This window comes from Schistocerca nitens, chromosome 5 (assembly GCF_023898315.1).
Source record: "Schistocerca nitens isolate TAMUIC-IGC-003100 chromosome 5, iqSchNite1.1, whole genome shotgun sequence".
Lineage (NCBI taxonomy): Eukaryota > Metazoa > Arthropoda > Insecta > Orthoptera > Acrididae > Schistocerca > Schistocerca nitens.
Window position 1 is genome coordinate 404008083 of NC_064618.1, and position 18631 is coordinate 404026713.

The 18631-nt window shown below is 42.2% G+C and overlaps 1 protein-coding gene across 1 annotated transcript in view; it reads right to left on the reverse strand.

Annotated features, from left to right (window-relative positions):
* The window catches only part of LOC126260496 (ionotropic receptor 21a-like), a 50457-nt gene extending 31826 nt beyond the window's left edge, over nucleotides 1-18631 (reverse strand). Inside the window, exons 1-2 of the mRNA XM_049957825.1 lie at nucleotides 18555-18631; nucleotides 1898-2052 (exon numbers count right to left, since the gene is read on the reverse strand). Coding sequence (XP_049813782.1) covers nucleotides 1898-2052; nucleotides 18555-18631 — 232 coding nt within the window. The remainder of the gene's footprint in view (nucleotides 1-1897; nucleotides 2053-18554) is intronic.

Genomic DNA, 18631 nt, shown 5'->3' on the forward strand with positions numbered 1-18631 from the left:
GGAATCGTGTGAAGTGTTGCGAGGATGGTTTGCAGCTGTTCAGGAAGAATCCGCAGGACTTCAAGCGTCGTTTCGTCACTGTGGATGAAACATGGATACATAACTATACTCCTGAGACCAAACAGCAATCTAAATAATGGGTTACCGAATGAGAATCTGCACCAAAAAAGGCAAAGACCATTCATTCGGCCGGAAAGTTTATGGCGACTGTCTTTTGGGATTCGCAAGGGATAATCCTCATCGACTATATGGAAAAGGGTAAAACTATTACAGGTGCACATTATTCATCGTTATTGGACCGTTTGAAAACCAAGCTGCAAGAAAAACGCCGGCGATTGGACCGCAAAAAAGTCCTTTTCCACCACGACAATGCACCAGCACACACCTCAGCAGTTGTGGTCGCAAAGTTATTGGAAATAGAATTCCAACTTGTTTAACATCCCCCCTATTCTCCAGACTTGGCTCCCTCGGACTACTATTTGTTCCCCAATTTGAGGAAATGGCTGGCGGGACAAAGATTTTATTCAAACGAGGAGGTGATTGCAGCAACTAATAGCTATTTTGCAGACTTGCACAATTCCTATTATTCGAAAGGAATCAACAAACTAGAACAGCGTTACACGAAGTGTACAAAGGTGCGATTCCGAACACGACCGCAGACCGCAGACTGCTCCGACCGGCTGCAGGCGGCACCACTGGTTGCCATTGTTTGCAATGGGAGGCGTGCTGAACGCGGCGGCAGCAGACCTGCTTCGGCGGCAGACCGCACATCCGGTCAGGGACCAGTGGTGCCGCTGCCGCCGAACCGCATAGCCACCGGAGACTGCTTTTACTGGCCGAACATACCCAATTCAGTGAAAATGAGTTTCTCAGACTCCGATGAAGAAAAGTTAATTAACAGTGTGGTGAAACATTCTGTAATTAATTACGCAGGGCATGAAGAATACAGAAATGTTTTAGTGAAAGATAACGTCTGGAAATCTATAGCACATGAGTTAAATAAAACAAGTACGTATATTCAACCAATTATTTACTAACAAATAGATCCGTATGTGCACTAACAGTTATTATATGAAGATGTTAAAAAGGCAACAATATATATGTTTCGTCTTACATAAATCATTATTTACAATCCATTGTTATTCAAAACCCGTTGTTAACTGTTGCCTCTTGCCACGCCACAGAACCGTATTTACTGGAGAAAAAATCTTTTAAGTTTGTCTCTAATTTCAAAACCACTGCTGTTAAGAAATACTCCAAAACTAGAAAAGCTATGCTTGTTGTTTTGGCTGGTTGCTTCGTTAAAACTGTAGCTATAAAATGGAATACCATTTTCTTCAAGATAACCGTGTCGTAGCAAATTGTGGAAACAACATTCCAACAAAACGAGGTCGTCAGCCACTTCAGGCGCCACGGCAATAGAACTACAAAATACCCTAAATACATGGCTTAACAGCCCAAAGGCGTTTTCTGACACTCGACGAGCACGGCATAATCTATAATTATAGATCAGTTTGTCTCGATGTGATGCAGCAACTCTTCTGGAATAAGGTTTCATCATACAATCACTGAGAGCAAACGCTTCGTCTCCCATCAGGAAATGTGGTAATATCACATTTGTGCCTGGCAAACATTTTGATGGAGGTATATTAAACTCCTTTGCGGCTATTTTCTTGCCCATAGCCGTTATCAGACTCTTTTCCTTAAGCGCCGACATCAACGCTAATTAATTTACAATTTGCGTCCACAACAGCCAGCAGAACAATTGGAAAAAAATCTTTGTAATTAAAAAACAGAGATCTACTTTTCTCTGGTGCCCTTATGCGAACATGTTTTCCATCTATAGCGCCTACACAATTAGTTATATTGCATTTAAGCCAAAATTCTTCTTCAATACGTCTGAAATCTGATTCAGTAGAAGGTGGCATCAACATGGGCAGCAGCCTTATTCTTAATATCTTCAAAACATTTTTAACAACTCTTGAAATGTAAGATGGTGATATACGATAGGCAAATGATAAAGACCGGTAACTTTCACCTGTGGCCAAAAATCTGAAACAAACGAAAACATACAGCTAATATAATCTCCATTTACAGGTGATGACTGTAAGAAGTGGAAATTTTTAAGGGACGGTTACCAGAGGTTCAAGAAGAAAAGCAAATTAGGAACGGGATCTGCTGCCTCAAAAAATTCAAAAACAAAACGACACGAACAGCTATCGTTCCTTGACAGTGTTGCACAACACAGATCTGGAGGAACAAGTATTACATTGACATTATCACAGACAACAATACAAGAAAGCCAAGAAGACAGTGGAGATCGAACTCGTCAACTGGACCTTTCGGCATCACAGGAAGAAGATACGGTAGAAACACATACAATAGGAAATAGTGGTGAAACATCTGTGGTAACAAACGATGAACGTTATGTGCCAGCACGGAAAAGAAAACGCAGTAAAGTTCGTAGTAATGATGATACAATATTAAAAATGTGGAAAGAAAGGGACGAAATTAGGCAAAATTTACTAAAAACGTTTATGGAACACAAAGATGATGATATTGACTTATTTTTCCGTCACTTCAGCACAGTTGTAAGGAGTTTACCTCCAGTTTATAAGGCAGAAGCCAAAAGAAATGAAATAATGGATGCACAGTGCAACACACATCAGCCAAGTGATAACAGCAGCCCTTCAACCTCCACAACTTTCTCACAAAGTCTTGGTACTGCAGCACAATCTAATAATGTATAACATTTTGTGGACTTACCTCAGCGTCAAATATAAATTTTTTTCTGCGCTTATTGCGTTTCTTAGGCACTGTGGCATTATGTCATCTTTAATAAATCTGAGCACGAAATTAAACTGTCTTTTTATACTTATTTGCTATCATTCAGCTCGAAACAAAAACGTCTGTTCCACTTTGACATGGCGTCCACAATTTTGACACCATAGTACTTAGTGGCATCGAATCATCTGAAATTGTTGTTCCAATCACACTGGTAATAACTGGCCTAACTCACTGAATATTTCAGAATTGTTCAGAACACAAGTGCTGATCAACAGGGTGTGGGGGTCGGAGCTTCGTAGGCGTCATGATACTTCTCACAAACTAACATTTTACTTGAAGTGTTGTAGTTAATTTTCCGTAGATAAAGCAGCATGAGAAAAGTCTCAAAAATGGAACCAATGTAAACAAATTATTATTATATTAAAACACTTCATAGATTTACATATTTTTATACACTCCTGGAAATGGAAAAAAGAACACATTGACACCGGTGTGTCAGACACACCATACTTGCTCCGGACACTGCGAGAGGGCTGTACAAGCAATGATCACACGCACGGCACAGCGGACACACCAGGAACCGCGGTGTTGGCCGTCGAATGGCGCTAGCTGCGCAGCATTTGTGCACCGCCGCCGTCAGTGTCAGCCAGTTTGCCGTGGCATACGGAGCTCCATCGCAGTCTTTAACACTGGTAGCATGCCGCGACAGCGTGGACGTGAACCGTATGTGCAGTTGACGGACTTTGAGCGAGGGCGTATAGTGGGCATGCGGGAGGCCGGGTGGACGTACCGCCGAATTGCTCAACACGTGGGGCGTGAGGTCTCCACAGTACATCGATGTTGTCGCCAGTGGTCGGCGGAAGGTGCACGTGCCCGTCGACCTGGGACCGGACCGCAGCGACGCACGGATGCACGCCAAGACCGTAGGATCCTACGCAGTGCCGTAGGGGACCGCACCGCCACTTCCCAGCAAATTAGGGACACTGTTGCTCCTGGGGTATCGGCGAGGACCATTCGCAACCGTCTCCATGAAGCTGGGCTACGGTCCCGCACACCGTTAGGCCGTCTTCCGCTCACGCCCCAACATCGTGCAGCCCGCCTCCAGTGGTGTCGCGACAGGCGTGAATGGAGGGACGAATGGAGACGTGTCGTCTTCAGCGATGAGAGTCGCTTCTGCCTTGGTGCCAATGATGGTCGTATGCGTGTTTGGCGCCGTGCAGGTGAGCGCCACAATCAGGACTGCATACGACCGAGGCACACAGGGCCAACACCCGGCATCATGGTGTGGGGAGCGATCTCCTACACTGGCCGTACACCACTGGTGATCGTTGAGGGGACACTGAATAGTGCACGGTACATCCAAACCGTCATCGAACCCATCGTTCTACCATTCCTAGACCGGCAAGGGAACTTGCTGTTCCAACAGGACAATGCACGTCCGCATGTATCCCGTGCCACCCAACGTGCTCTAGAAGGTGTAAGTCAACTACCCTGGCCAGCAAGATCTCCGGATCTGTCCCCCATTGAGCATGTTTGGGACTGGATGAAGCGTCGTCTCACGCGGTCTGCACGTCCAGCACGAACGCTGGTCCAACTGAGGCGCCAGGTGGAAATGGCATGGCAAGCCGTTCCACAGGACTACATCCAGCATCTCTACGATCGTCTCCATGGGAGAATAGCAGCCTGCATTGCTGCGAAAGGTGGATATACACTGTACTAGTGCCGACATTGTGCATGCTCTGTTGCCTGTGTCTATGTGCCTGTGGTTCTGTCAGTGTGATCATGTGATGTATCTGACCCCAGGAATGTGTCAATAAAGTTTCCCCTTCCTGGGACAATGAATTCACGGTGTTCTTATTTCAATTTCCAGGAGTGTATCTTCTGGATAGGTCAGGTATGCACTGTGCACAGGTTCATGAAACGCCCACTATGGTGGCCTAGTACGTGAGGAATACGCGTGTTTTTTTTTATAATTCAGGTTAAACCACGTTTGTTTTCTATGGGGGGAGGGGGGGGGGAGGCGCTTGGTCATTAGTCTTCCGACTGGTCTGATGCTGGCCACCATGGGTCTCTCTCTGGTGCCATCCTCTTCACCTCACAGTAGCAGTTGCATCCAGCTTCCTCAGATATTTGTTGGATATATTCCAATCTCTGTCTTCCCAACAGTGTTTCCCCTCTACAGCTCCTTCAAGTAGTATGGAGATTATTCCTTGATACCTTAAAATACTTACTGTCATTCTTGTTGTTAATGATTTCCACATGCTCTTCTCCTCCTTTGTTCCGCAGAGAGCCTTCCGATTTCATGTCTTATCGGTCCACTCAACTTTAACATCCTTCTATAGCCCTTCTTTCCGGTTTCCCCACAGTCCACAAGTCACCTCCGTACAGTGCTGTGCAACAAGCGTATATTCTTAGAACTTTCTTCCTCAAGCTAAGCCCGATGTTTGTTGTACTAATCTACTTTTTATGCCCATCTTGCTCCGTCCTACATGAGTTATTTTGCTAGCGAGGCAGCAGAATTCCTTCGCTTCCTCTACTTCGCGGTCTCAAATTTTGTTGTTAAGTTGATCGCTAATGTCATTTCTGCTGCTCATCGATCCGCAGTGTGTGCTCATTAGACTTTTCTTTCCATTCATTAGATCCTACGAGAAAGTCAGACAAAAATCCGCTATCCGAGGAAGGGAAAAGAAGCATTGGAGACAAAGCCCCATCGACGACGAAGGCCATTAGAGACAGAGCACAGACCTGCCTTGGGGAAGTGTGGGGAAGGAAATGAGCCGAGTCCCTCTCAAAGGAACAGCGGAAAACCTAAATCTGGATAGCTGTGCGAGGGTATGAACTGTCATCCTCCCAAATTCGAGTCCCTTTCCCAGCACACGGCGCCAACATTCTCTGCACTTCATATCTGAAGACTCATTTATTAAATTCGGTTGAATACCGAATTTGAAAAGTGAAAATATTAAAATATTAGTTAATTACCGCTGCGTTTGTAGTAAAATCACAGAACTCACCTGTGTCTAAGGAAGTAGCTGCCCTCTTATATCACGATGAACTGAGTGTCGGGTGAAACGCTGGGAAGACTTTGAACAAATCACCGAACGGCTTTCTGAAAGACTGATTAGATTGCTTGTGAGTTTGAGGGTTTATAAGAAGAAGCTGAAGGAGCATTAAGGCTAACGACTTTGCAATGAGAAAGGTAAAGGGGCGCGGCAGTATTGGTTTGATGTTTCTAATGGCAGGGAGATACAGATATGTTTATCATAGAGTCTTTTGAAGATAGTCTACACTCGGTATTACGGAAAGAGATCAACCATACGGTATTAGTAGGGAAGGAGGCTAGCGGTTGTGGATGTGGGTGGGTGGGGGAGGGGGGAGGGAGAACTCTAACTTGCGTAGCATCGACCGGGAAAATTACGCATACATTACTGGACAAACAGTCTTGTGACGCACTACTGAACGCATTATCAGATAACTAGTCTATCAAATCACACGCACGTGAAATATTATTAACGCCGCTGACCTTATTCCCTGAATTTCTTACACTGAGGACATTAGTCATCCTATTACGCTTTTCTGGGTCACAACCAATATTACCTTTGTCATCCAGTATCCGACTACCATTTAAAAATTAAAATTTACTTCAGTTAATCACAATTTTGTAGTACAGCCCCTAACGTCATGGCTACCAACCAGCGCAACTGAACGAACGTATGAAGTCATTAACAGGAAATATAAACGGAAGAGAAATTTGTTGGGTAAATTCAGGGAAAGAGTGGTTTATTTATACAGGAAACCCCATGCAAGGTGCCAGTGTGAAAAATTTTGACGACTGTTCCAGCTAGCGGCATGAGACAAGACATCAAACGAATTCAGATACGGTTTGCAAAGGTCGAAATAAATCAGCACAGCACGAAATAAAGTGCAACAAGGATGCACAGCAAGCTTAAATGAGAACCTGAGACGAAGACGATGTTGTCCTCGTGAAATTCTGTTGAATACATTTAGGGAATCAATATTCGAGGAATATTGTGCGACAGTTCTGCTGTATCGCTTGCGAGGACCATGGGATTAAGATGGGCCAGATTGGAATATGCCAGTGAATATGACAAAAAGTCGCTAATAAAGCAAAAGCTCTCCATTCCATTCACAACACAGTAGATTGCAGAGTTTCCACAACACGCAGATATAGGTCAAGAACCACTGGTCTACAGCTATCGGTCAGATGCTACGAGACAGATGACGTGCGATGGGCACCTCTAAGGATTTTCCAGCCTTCTAATCCAGCCAAGTGTTAACTTATGATGGAGTGAACGCCCGACTACTCTGATAAGCTCTAAATGTAAATAGACTGCTAGGTATGGTGGTTTATCATGAACTCCTTTTGAAGAAGTCACTGTTCTAGGCTTGACTGGATCTAAATTTTTAGCTTCATTCAGTAAGTGGTGTAGTGTGTATTGTTCGCCAGTCAGTTCGCGTTGTTAGCGTAGTGACTTCCCATGGTGAATAGCACTGCGTTACTCATACAAAAATTTAAGAGACATTTACGTCGTTAAATTAGTTTTGCTGCCCCTTCAGCATTCCACCATGTTTGGAATGTATCTGGTGAGGTTGAAAATACTAAGCCGTTGTAATGAAGCATCTGATTACTAGAATAATAGTCATCTTGAGCTCATTCCATCGTGTGAGTAGACAGAGGCAATAATCAGAAGATGTACAATCAGCGAAAGCAAATGGGAGACCTAAATATCTTGGAAGGTTCTGCGAAAATACATGAGTGAAGGGAATCGCATGCAAGACACTAATGCGTAAAATTTCAGAGTACACAGTATCCAGAGTCCTTGCCAAGTAGATATGTCAACATACATTGAACGAATTCGGCTTTTGGGATAGGATCTCACAACCTCTCACTGATAATGCCAATGCGAGTTACCGAGAGCGTGCCTCTTTCCTCAAACTGTTTTGGAAATTGAGCTCCCTGAAACCAGCCCGCGATGCTGCTAGGACCTTAATTGACTGATGTAGACCATACGAAAGTGTAGCAGAAAGACACGCAAGACGGAGAAGAAAAATTTATTTTAGGTAATGTTTCGAATCATGGGACTAACACATAATTTCGATGTGACCCCTGTTCTTTATTTCACATTGTCAATATCGTAGTGAGCAGCGTTGTCTCCTATGCTACATGTTTACCCTATTTTGTTGTACGAGATTTGCTTCAGCTAGTGCATGATCAGACTCTTTTTGTTTAGCTTTGTCCTTTGCTGCCGCGCGGAGTGGCCGCGCGGTTAGAGGCACCATGTCAGGGACTGCGCGGCCCCTCCCGCCAGAGGTCCGAGTCCTCCCTCGAGCATGGGTGTGTGTGTTGTTCTTAGCATAGTTTCCTTTAAGTTAGTTTATGTAGTGTGTAAGTCTAAGGACCGATGACCTCAGCAGTTTGGTCCTTTAGGAATTTACATACATTTGAGCATTTTTTTGCCCTTTGTTTATGCGATCATTTCCTTTTCGCTACTCTAATGGGAAACTGTTGAGCTTGGAATTCTATATTTGTCGGATTATTGGTTGTAATGGCATAACCTGTTAACACGATCGTTTGACGACTTGCTAGCTGTACGTTACGGGAGATTTGCATGTGTGCTGTTGGACTGCACCTCCCCCACCGCGCTGTGGCAATTCAGGTGGAATTCCCCACCACTACGTGTCCCCACCTATACCACACCATCTTCACAGACATGGGCCAATTTAAGTAGCGAGCAGTCTACCATTGGGCCACACAAGCAGTACAGAAGACGACAGTATTTGTTGTATGAAGACAATGAAGAACGCAGTTCAGCCACATCCGTTCGGAATTTCGGTGACTTCTTCTGGATATTATCGAATCAAGGCATTCAAGAAAATGAGTAAGTGAACTTCCACACGAAGGATGTAATACACAACAATCTCATGCTTAGCTTTGATTCCGATGCAGTTAATGAACTCAAACATCTCAAAGTGAGAGCATTTACGACATCGCCATCAGATGTGTCACATGTCATACGGCGTGGACTACACGGTATGTGCAATAAATACGAGCAGCGTCGTAACTGGAGGTGGCCAGGGACGCAACGTTTTTGAAAAAAAAAAGTTCAAATGGTTCTGAGCACTATGTGACTTAACTTCTGAGGCCATCAGTCCCCTAGAACATAGAACTACTTAAACCTAACTAACCTAAGGACATCACACACATCCATGCCCGAGGCAGGATTCGAACCTGCGACAGTAGCGCTCGCGCGGTTCCAGACTGTAGCGCCTAGAACCGCTCGGCCACTCAGGCCGGCAACGTTTCTGAAGGTGCACATTCGAAGTTATTGTGTTGTTTCTCTTCCTAGAAAATAAATCTTGCGAGACGCGAAATTCATATCTCGCCAAGGGTACTCATGACCCTAGCTACTACGCTGAGTACTAGTTCAAGCAGTTTCTTCTTGCTCCATGTGTCGACAGCTTTGACTCGACAATGACAAGCTTTAATCACACTGTTTTTCTAGTGCATTACCTGTCTTGGGACAATAGGTCTGTTCCTAGTTTTTTTTAGAGTATTTTATTATGAGTTCTGCATCGTATGTATCAAGCAAGCAAGCGGAATAATTTCTTTTCTGTACTCGCCACTAATTCCTCTCCTGTGCCAGCCTCTTCATCTAAGAGTAGCAGTGAGCTCCAAGTCTGTTTTTCTCTACACTTTCTACCCGCTACAGCTCACTCCAGTACCATCGAAGTTATTCTCATACCAACCTGTCCCTTCTTCTTGTCAGTGTTTTCCATATCCTCCATGGAGCGAGGTCGCGCAGTGGTTAGCACACGTGAATCGCATTTGAGAGGACGACGGTTCAAACACGACTCAGGTCATCTTGATTTAGGTTTTCTGTGATTTCTCTAAATCGCTTCAGGCAAATACTGGGATGGTTCCTCTGAAAGGGCACGGCTAACTTCCTTCTCCATCCTTACCTAATTCAATCGGACCGATGATCTCTCTCTGTGTGGTCCCCTCCCCTAAATCAACAAACTAACCAACCATGTCCTCTTTTTCTCGCAGATTCTCTGGTGAACCTCCCCATTCATTACCCTATAAGTCGGCCTAATTTTCTACTTTCTTCTGTAGTACTGCATCTCAAACGCTTCGATTCTCACTCTCTACGATGCTGTGCTTCACGCGTACATTCTCAGAAATTTCTTCCTCAAATTAGAGCCTATGTTTGATACCAGCAGACTTCTCTTGGCCAGGAATGGCCTTTTTACCAGTGCTAGCCTCCTTTTGATGTCCTCGTTGTTCCGTCCGTCACTGGTTATTTTGCTGCCTAGGTTGCAGAATTCCTTCGCTTCATCTACTTCGTGTTCACCAGTCCCGATGTTAAATTTCTCGCCATTCTCGTTTCTGCTGTTTCTCATTACTTTCGTTTTTCTTCTATTTACCCTCATTCCACATTTTTTACTCGTTAGATTGTTCATTCCATTCAGCAGATCCTATGATCCTACTTAACTTTCAGTGAGGATAGCAATGTCACCAACGAATCTTATCATTGATATCCTTTCATCTTGAATTTTGATTCCACTCTTGAACCTTTCTTTTGTTTCCTTCTTCTTATACGGATTGAACAGTATGGACGAAAAACTACATCCCTCTCTTACACCCTTTTTAATTCAAGCACTTCCTTCGTAGCCTTCATCCCTTATTGTTCCGTCCTGTCTCTTGTACGTATTGCATATTACCCATCTTTTCCTGTAGCTTACCCCGATTTTTCTCAGAATTTCGAAAATCTTGCATCATTTTACACTGTCGAACGCTTTTTCCAGGTCGACAAATCCTATGAACGTATCATGATTTCTCATTAGCCTTGCTCTCATTATCAATTCCGACGTCAGAATTGCCCCTCTGGTGCCTTTACCTTCCCTGAAGCCAAAGTGATCGCCACATAACACATCCTCGATTTTCTTTTCCATTCTTCAGTTTGTTATTCTCGTTATCAACTTGGATGCATGATCTGTTAAGCTGATTGTGCGATAATCTCGCACTTGTAGGCTCTTGCAGTCTTTGGAATTGTGTGGATGATGTTTTTTCCGAAAGTCCAGTGGCATATCGCCAGATTCATACATTCTACACACCAACGTGAATTGTCGTTTTGTTGCCACTTCCCCCAATGATTTTCGAATTCTTGTGGAATTTTACGTATCTCTTCCTCCTTATTTGATCTTACGTCTTTCAAAGCTCTTTCAAATTCTGATTATAATCCTGGACACGCTATCTTTTCCATATCAGCTCCTATTTCTTCTCCTATCAGTCATCAGATAAATCTTCGCTCTCTTAGAGGCCTTCATTGTACTCTTTCCACATGTCCGCTCTCTCCTCTCCATTCAACAGTGGAATTCTCCTTGCATTCTAAATGTAACCACCCTTGCTTTTAAATTCAAAGATTGTTTTGACTTTTCTGCATACAGAGTCAGTCATTCCGACAATCATTTATTTTTCGCTTTCTTTCCATTTTTCAGGCAGCCATTTCGCCTTAGTTTCCCTGCACTTCCTATTTATTTCGTTCCTCAGCGACTTGCATTTTTGTGTTCCTAAGTTTCCCTGAACATTTTTGTAATTCCTCCTTTCATCGATCAGCTGAAGTATTTCCTCTGTTACTCATGGTTTTTTCACATTTACCCTCTTTGAACCTATGTTTTTCTGTCCATGTTCTGTGATTGCCCTTTCTAGGGATGTCCATTCCTCTTCAACTAAACTGCCCACTAACCTATTCCTTGTCACGATATCTACAGTCTCAGCGACCTTCAAGTGTTTATTCTCATCCCTTAGCACCAGGTGGTTATAGTTAAACTCTCGCTGTTTAACACGTGAGAACACGGAAACTAATTACCGTACGAGTACCAAACTTAGTAGCATTAATGTCCTGAGTATGGGGTGCATGATTTCCATGCGTCACAGCGCCACCGTCCAGTTCCAACTATGTCCACCAAGTGCTGTGATCAGTCATCGTGAATTGTAGTCTCACACACCTGACCAGTCACAGTGCGCTTGTAGACGTGTCAACATGAGCTTGGACAAAAGGAGCAGGGCATTATTAGTGCGGCTCTAGTATCAAAATGACAGAAATGCTGCAGCTGCACTTAGAGAATATCGCTGGCTGAAAGGATTACGTAAGGGTCCTCGAACTTGAGACCTTTGCCTTTCGCTGAAAAGTGCTCTACCAACTTTTTTATTGATTTTTTTGATCGTTATTGTTCGTTGTATTTTGGTCGCAGCAGACGACCAGAGACCAGGCAGCTTTCTGACCGAACACGTTGAGCTACCGTGCCGGCTAAATGAGCTACCCAAGAACGACTTACTAAACTAACCTAACCTAACCTAACGACCAGTTCAAAAATGGTTCAAATGGCTCTGAGCACTATGGGACTCAACTGCTGTGGTCATCAGTCCCCTAGAACTTAGAACTACTTAAACCTAACTAACCTAAGGAATCACACACATCCATGCCCGAGGCAGGATTCGAACCTGCGACCGCAGCAGTCGCACGGTTCCGGACTGCGCGCCTAGAACCGCAAGACCACCGCGGCCGGCTAACGACCAGTCCTCACAGCTCTACTTCCGCCAGTACCTCGTCTCCTACCTTCCAAACTTCACAGAAGCTATCCTGCGAAACTTGCAGAACTAGCAGTCCTGGAAGAGAGGATATTTCGGAGACATGACTTTGCCATAGCTTGGGGGATGTTCCCAGTTTCATATCAGCGCCACTCCGCTGCAGAGTGGAAATTTCGTTCTGGAAACATCCCCCAGGCTGTGGCTAAGCCATGTCTCCGCAATATCCTTTCTTCCAGGAGTGGTAGTTCTGCAAGTTTCGCAGGTGTGCTTTTGAAGTTTGGAATGGAGGAGACGAGGTATTGAAGAATTAAAGCTTTGAGGACGGGTCACGAGTCGTGTTACGGCAGCTCAGATTGTAGAACACTTGCTCGCAAAGGCAAAGATCCAGAGTTTTCGAGTCTCGGTCTGGCACACAGTTTTAATCTGCCGGAAAGATTCCTATCAGCGCACACTCCGCTGCAGATTGGAAATTTCATTCCGGAAACATCCGCCAGGTTTTGGCAAAGCCATATCTCTGTAATATCTTTTCTTCCAGGAGTGCTAGTTCTGCAAGTTTCGCAAGAAAGCTTCTGTGAAGTTTGGAAGGTAGAAGACGAGGTACTGGCGGAATTATAGTTGTGAGGAAATGTCATTTTATTAGAAACAAAGTAATAAGCTTACATGGAATCTGATTTAGTCTCCATCAAAGTACTGCCATTGGTTAGCAATGCACTCATCCCAACGTTGAATCCATGACTAGAAGCATTTCTGGAAGGCTTCTTTTGGAAAGGCGTACAGTTGCTCTGCCGTGGCCCTCATAATCAGGAATAGTGTCAAAACTCATCCCTTTAAACACGCTTTTAATTTTTTGGAGGAGCCGAAAGTCACATGGTACTAAATGTGGTGAGCAAGTCGAATGTGGAGAGGCAGGAACACTTTTCCCTCCCAAAAACTCGCGAATGAATAGTGAGCTGTGGCATGGCACATTGTAGTGATGCACGAGGAAGCAATTGGTTCATTTTTCTAGTATTTCGTCGTTCATCGTTTCGCAAACGTTGCAGTGTCCCCTTGTAAAATTCACCGTTTATAGTTGTTCCCCTTGGAGAATACTCTGATCGTTCTATGCCCTCAGTATTGAAAAAAAACTGTGAACATGGCTTTGATATTCGATTTTGAATGACGTGCCTTTTAGGGCGAGGAGATTCACTGTTTTCCTCTGGAAGCTGTGAATTTTCATCTCATCTCCAGTTGATTGTCATGAAAGCAACGTGAAATGTCCTTTAAGACTATTTTAGCAAAATACTGTCTAATAATGTTTGGCAAAACTCAAAGACATCCTGGTCATATGTAAAGACTGGTCGTGGCACCAAAGCTAGCATCCAGTCACTCACAGATGAGACTGGAACTAAAACTGAGACTGCCAAAGCCAAATCAGAAATGCTTAACTATGCCTTCAGATGTTTCTTTACAGAGGAAAATTCAGGTGAATCGGCCCAATTTAATCTTTGTGCCACTGAAAAGATGAGTGACATAAGTGTGAATGTCAGTGACATTAAGAAACAGCTAAAAATCATTGAAACTGAACAAATCACCATGCCCCAGTGCAATTCCTATCACATTGTACACCAAATTTGCAGTCCTTCTTTTATTCATAATGTATGATAGATCCCTTCAACAAAAAACATGGGCCCAGTAGTTGGAAGAAAGAGCAGTTCCCACACACTTACAAGACGTGGTATAGAAGTGATTAGCTTCCTCCATCCCAGCCAACATTTATTCTGAGAACATCGAACATGTGAAACCAAACTCTCACTTTTCTCACGTAACATACTGAAAGCTTTTGTATGAGGGCAGTCAGATAATGGCAAACTAAACTAAACTTCATCTGAACAGGCCTCGGGTGGATCAAGGTACTGACTGGCCACTATGTTATCGTCAGCTCACAGGCGTCACGGGATGTGGATACGGAGGGTTATGTGGTCAGCACTCCGCTCTCCCAGCTGTGTGTCAGTTTACGAGACCAAGTCAGGTAATGCAGTATTTTTTTATTTCCAAAAAGCATTTGGCTCTGTATCACATCCATGCTTATTATCAAAAGTACAATCATATTAGGTCTAAAGTGAAATTTGTGGCTGGCTTGAGGAATATTTCGTAGGGACGACACAACAAGTTATCTTCATTGTAGAGTCATCAACAGCTGTAGAAGTAACATTAGGTGTTCCCCAGGGAAGATTTGATACCCTTGCTGTTCATATTTTATATCAGTGAACTTGAAGACAATGTTAACTTCAGATTTTTTGTAGGTCATGCAGTTATCTACATCGAAGTACTGTTTCAAAGAAGCTGCTTAAATATTTTGTCATATCTCAATAAGATTTCAAAGTGGTGCAAAGATCAACAGATTGATTTAAATATTCAAAAATTTAAAATTGTGCACATCAGAAAATGAAAAAATACGGTAACCTAAGTTTATAATATCAGCGAGTCACCTGTGTAATTGTAAGCCCATACAAATATGTGAGTGTAATACTTTGTAGGGGTAACGAAATGGAATGAGCACATAGGGTCTGTCATGCATACAGCAATGTGTTGATTTCAGTTTATTGGTAGAATACGGGGTGGAAATGCAATCAACCTTCAAAGGGGATTACTTACAAATCACCTGTATGACCCATCCGAAAATGCTGCTCAGGTGTGTGGGACAAATACCATTTAGGACTAACAGGAGATATTGAACACTTACAAAGAAGGGTAACATGAATGGGAACAGTTTTGTTTGTGCTTCAAATGATGAGTGTAGGAATATACCATGAACTCCTACATACTGCCCACAAGAGGATCAACAGGACAACATTAACACATGTGGATGCAGTTGTATAATTATTCTTCTTGTCTCCCATACATGAATGGAATGGAAAGAAGCTCTAATTACTGGTACAATGGGATGTGCCCTCTACCATGCACTTCACAGTGGTTTTGCAGAGTATAGATTTAGATGTAGAAGATGTAGATGCAGATGAAGAAATGTGTAAGTACATGATCTGAGAAGTCTAACTCTATTTGAACTTTTCAGGTGGATGTCCACAGGAGAAAAATGTGCAGTATCAGACTTTGAGTAAGAATAAGTGTTATAATGAGGGACATAGGAACATCACATTAACAGATCACACAGATAGTTGGCTGTGATGCGGTGACTGCAGATTGAGTGCTGATGAGATGGGCTCGGGACCATCCTACTCACAATGTTTCAAGAACCAGTGTTAAGTGAGGAATTTAGGAATGTAATATGGCATCCTACAAATTGCTTGCACAGGGGCCACAAATACAACATAGACTAATTACAGCAGTCATTCTTCCTGCACTCCATATACAAATGGAAAGGGTAGAAACCCTAGCACATGGTATAATGGGAATCACCTCAACCATGCACTTCAGAATTTGTTTACAGATTATAGCCATAGATGTGCAAGTAGATGCCATTAGTTGCTGATGTCATTCTTAGCTTTCTGTTCTTGAGATATTACATCACCCATGCTAGGAGTGCCATTAATGCTACAATGTTTCACCTTCCCTAAAAAAGTTTATGGTCTACACAGTTAAGGGCACGTACAATATCAAAGAAATGTTAAGATAATAATCTGTCTATAATCTGTCTAGTTGAATTTACTATAACTGACTTTGCAAGACTACATACTGGATTCTGTGTAGAGAATCAAACAATGAAAAGCCTACAATGGAATAACAGCAGTGTTATGAAATGGACACTTTGCTACTCACCATATAGGGGAGATGCTGAATTGCAGAAAGGCACAATGAAAGGGTGTGTGTGTGTGTGTAAGTTGTGCATGTATGAATGTATGTGTGTTTTCTGCTTCAAAAGAAGGCCTTTTGACCAAAACCTAAAATGTATAGCAGCCTTTTTCATTGTGCCTGTCTGTAACTCAACATCTCCTCCATATGGTGAGTCATCTTTTCATAATATTGTTCTTTGTAAAGAATCCTTGACACAAGATAAATAAATCCACTGTTTAAAGATCATTCTCAGAAAAGTAGTTCATTGTCCTGTTGTGACATTTTAGTGGGCTGTGTTTTCTGCTGTTAGGCAGAAGTCAACACATTTAAGCAGCTAATGATTTGAATCTAATTTTATTTGTCATATAAATAGAGTCGACAAGGTGCTAAATATCATTTGCCTTGCTGAAGCTTGCTTAGTAATATTCTACATGGTATAATAGATTATTATACAAAATTTTCATAGGTCACCTAATTCCTTTTTTTTTATTGATTGGCGACTCCATGTTGTCTTGTGCACAACGAACAGATAACAGGTATACTTGAAAAAAGAGACAGCATTGGTCGTATATTTTTTTTTACTATTGCAGAATCGATTTTCTGTCACTGAGTGACCATCTGCAGTGCTATATTGTATGTGATCGCCGTAATGCATAGTGTCAACAGTGCATCCTAATTTAAGTTATACAATATAGCACTGAAGATGGTCACTCAGTGACAGAAAATCGATTCTGCAATAGTAAAAAAAATATACGACCAATGCTGTCTCTTTTTTCAAGTCACCTAATTCCTGTTGGCAGTATGTCAATTCTAACAGGTGATTCAAAAAGAAATAACAGATTTCAGTTATTAATTTCAAAATAACTATAAAAGATAGAAACACATTGTGCATGTCACTGAATAGAGGATGGTTCAAAGTTTTGATACTGCTGTGCCATTGCTTGTTTGTAGAAACATATTTTTTATTCTGGAAATGGTGTGACATCAGCCCATTGTTCAAGTACAATGAGCATTCCACCATTAATTTAGCAAGAAGCCACCTCTGCACAAGCAGATTTATTGCTGACACGCGTAAGTCTAGGAAGCTGGTTGCATATGCAAAAGGAAGAGCCACAAATATCTTTGGGGATTTGCCAAATAATATTAAAAGTCTGACAGATTGCGAACCAGCATTTAAAAGCAAATTAAAAGAATTTATGAATGACAACTCCTTCTAATCAACACATGAATACTTAGATATGAAGTAGTACCATAACTGTAAATATATATATTAATTTGTGTACAGAAAACTTATGTTAAAGTGACACATTCCACATCATTACAAAATGCCATATTCATAATCTATGGAACAAGGATAAATGTATGTATGTGCATGTCTTGTGAAAATGGCATGTGTATCCGAGATGCAATTACACAGAGCCCTCAAAGTCCACAAGATTGGCAGGCCAGGAAATTCACCTTCCACAAACAAAAGAGGTGTGTTTTGAAATGATGCTTGCATATGAAGCCTCACTTTGAGCTTGAATTGTGGCATTATCTTAACAATGCTATCCTACATTGCTGGACTGGAAGAGGTGGCCAACAAGATCTTATTTATTGCTTTTGGCATCCCAGGTCACCAAACCTCACAACTTTCCAATTTTTCTGTGAGTGTACATAAAAGGCAGAGTTTCTGGTTTACCTACAGAAACTACTCTTCAGGAGAAACTGAATTGCTGAAGCTGTCAATTCAGTAAACGAGGACCTGTATTGTTGTATGTAGAACGTGTTGACATAACACCAAATGCAGTTTTGAAATGAAACATTTATTCAAAAAATCACAAAAGTGTTACAATATCACAATACCATCAGTGAATAGCAAAAACACTCTTTACATCACAAACAGCCATTAGATACAACTGAAAAACCAAAGAACAAAACAACGATACCTTGTGAGAGACAACTCCAAAGACTAGTAATACACATATATATGACAACAACATTGGAAACACTAATACTTTCACACATTCCTGCAATGTTTATATATCTATGATGAAGTAGACACTATATCAACAAGTTTCTTCATCATCTGTAACTTTGTAAATAGCAATCTTTTTGTCTTTTGTCAGAATGTCTGCTGCCTGTCTGTTTGTTGGTGTGTAATCCACTCTAACCTTCTTTTCTTTAACTAGTTGATGAATGTAATGATACCTTGTCTCTATGTGTTTTGATCATTCATAAAATCCTGATCCATTAATAAATGTGATAGCACTTTAGTTATCTATTTGCAAAACAGAAAATGAGAAATCATCAACACGTGCAGTTCGTTTCAGTAATTTGCAAGCTTCACTTGCAGCCACATATTCTGCCTCCATAAAAGAAAGAGCAGCACACTACTGTAACTTACTTTTCACACAATTGGCTTTCCATCAAACTTGAGTAAGATGCTACTTGTTGATCATCATGTTCTTCTGCACCTACCAT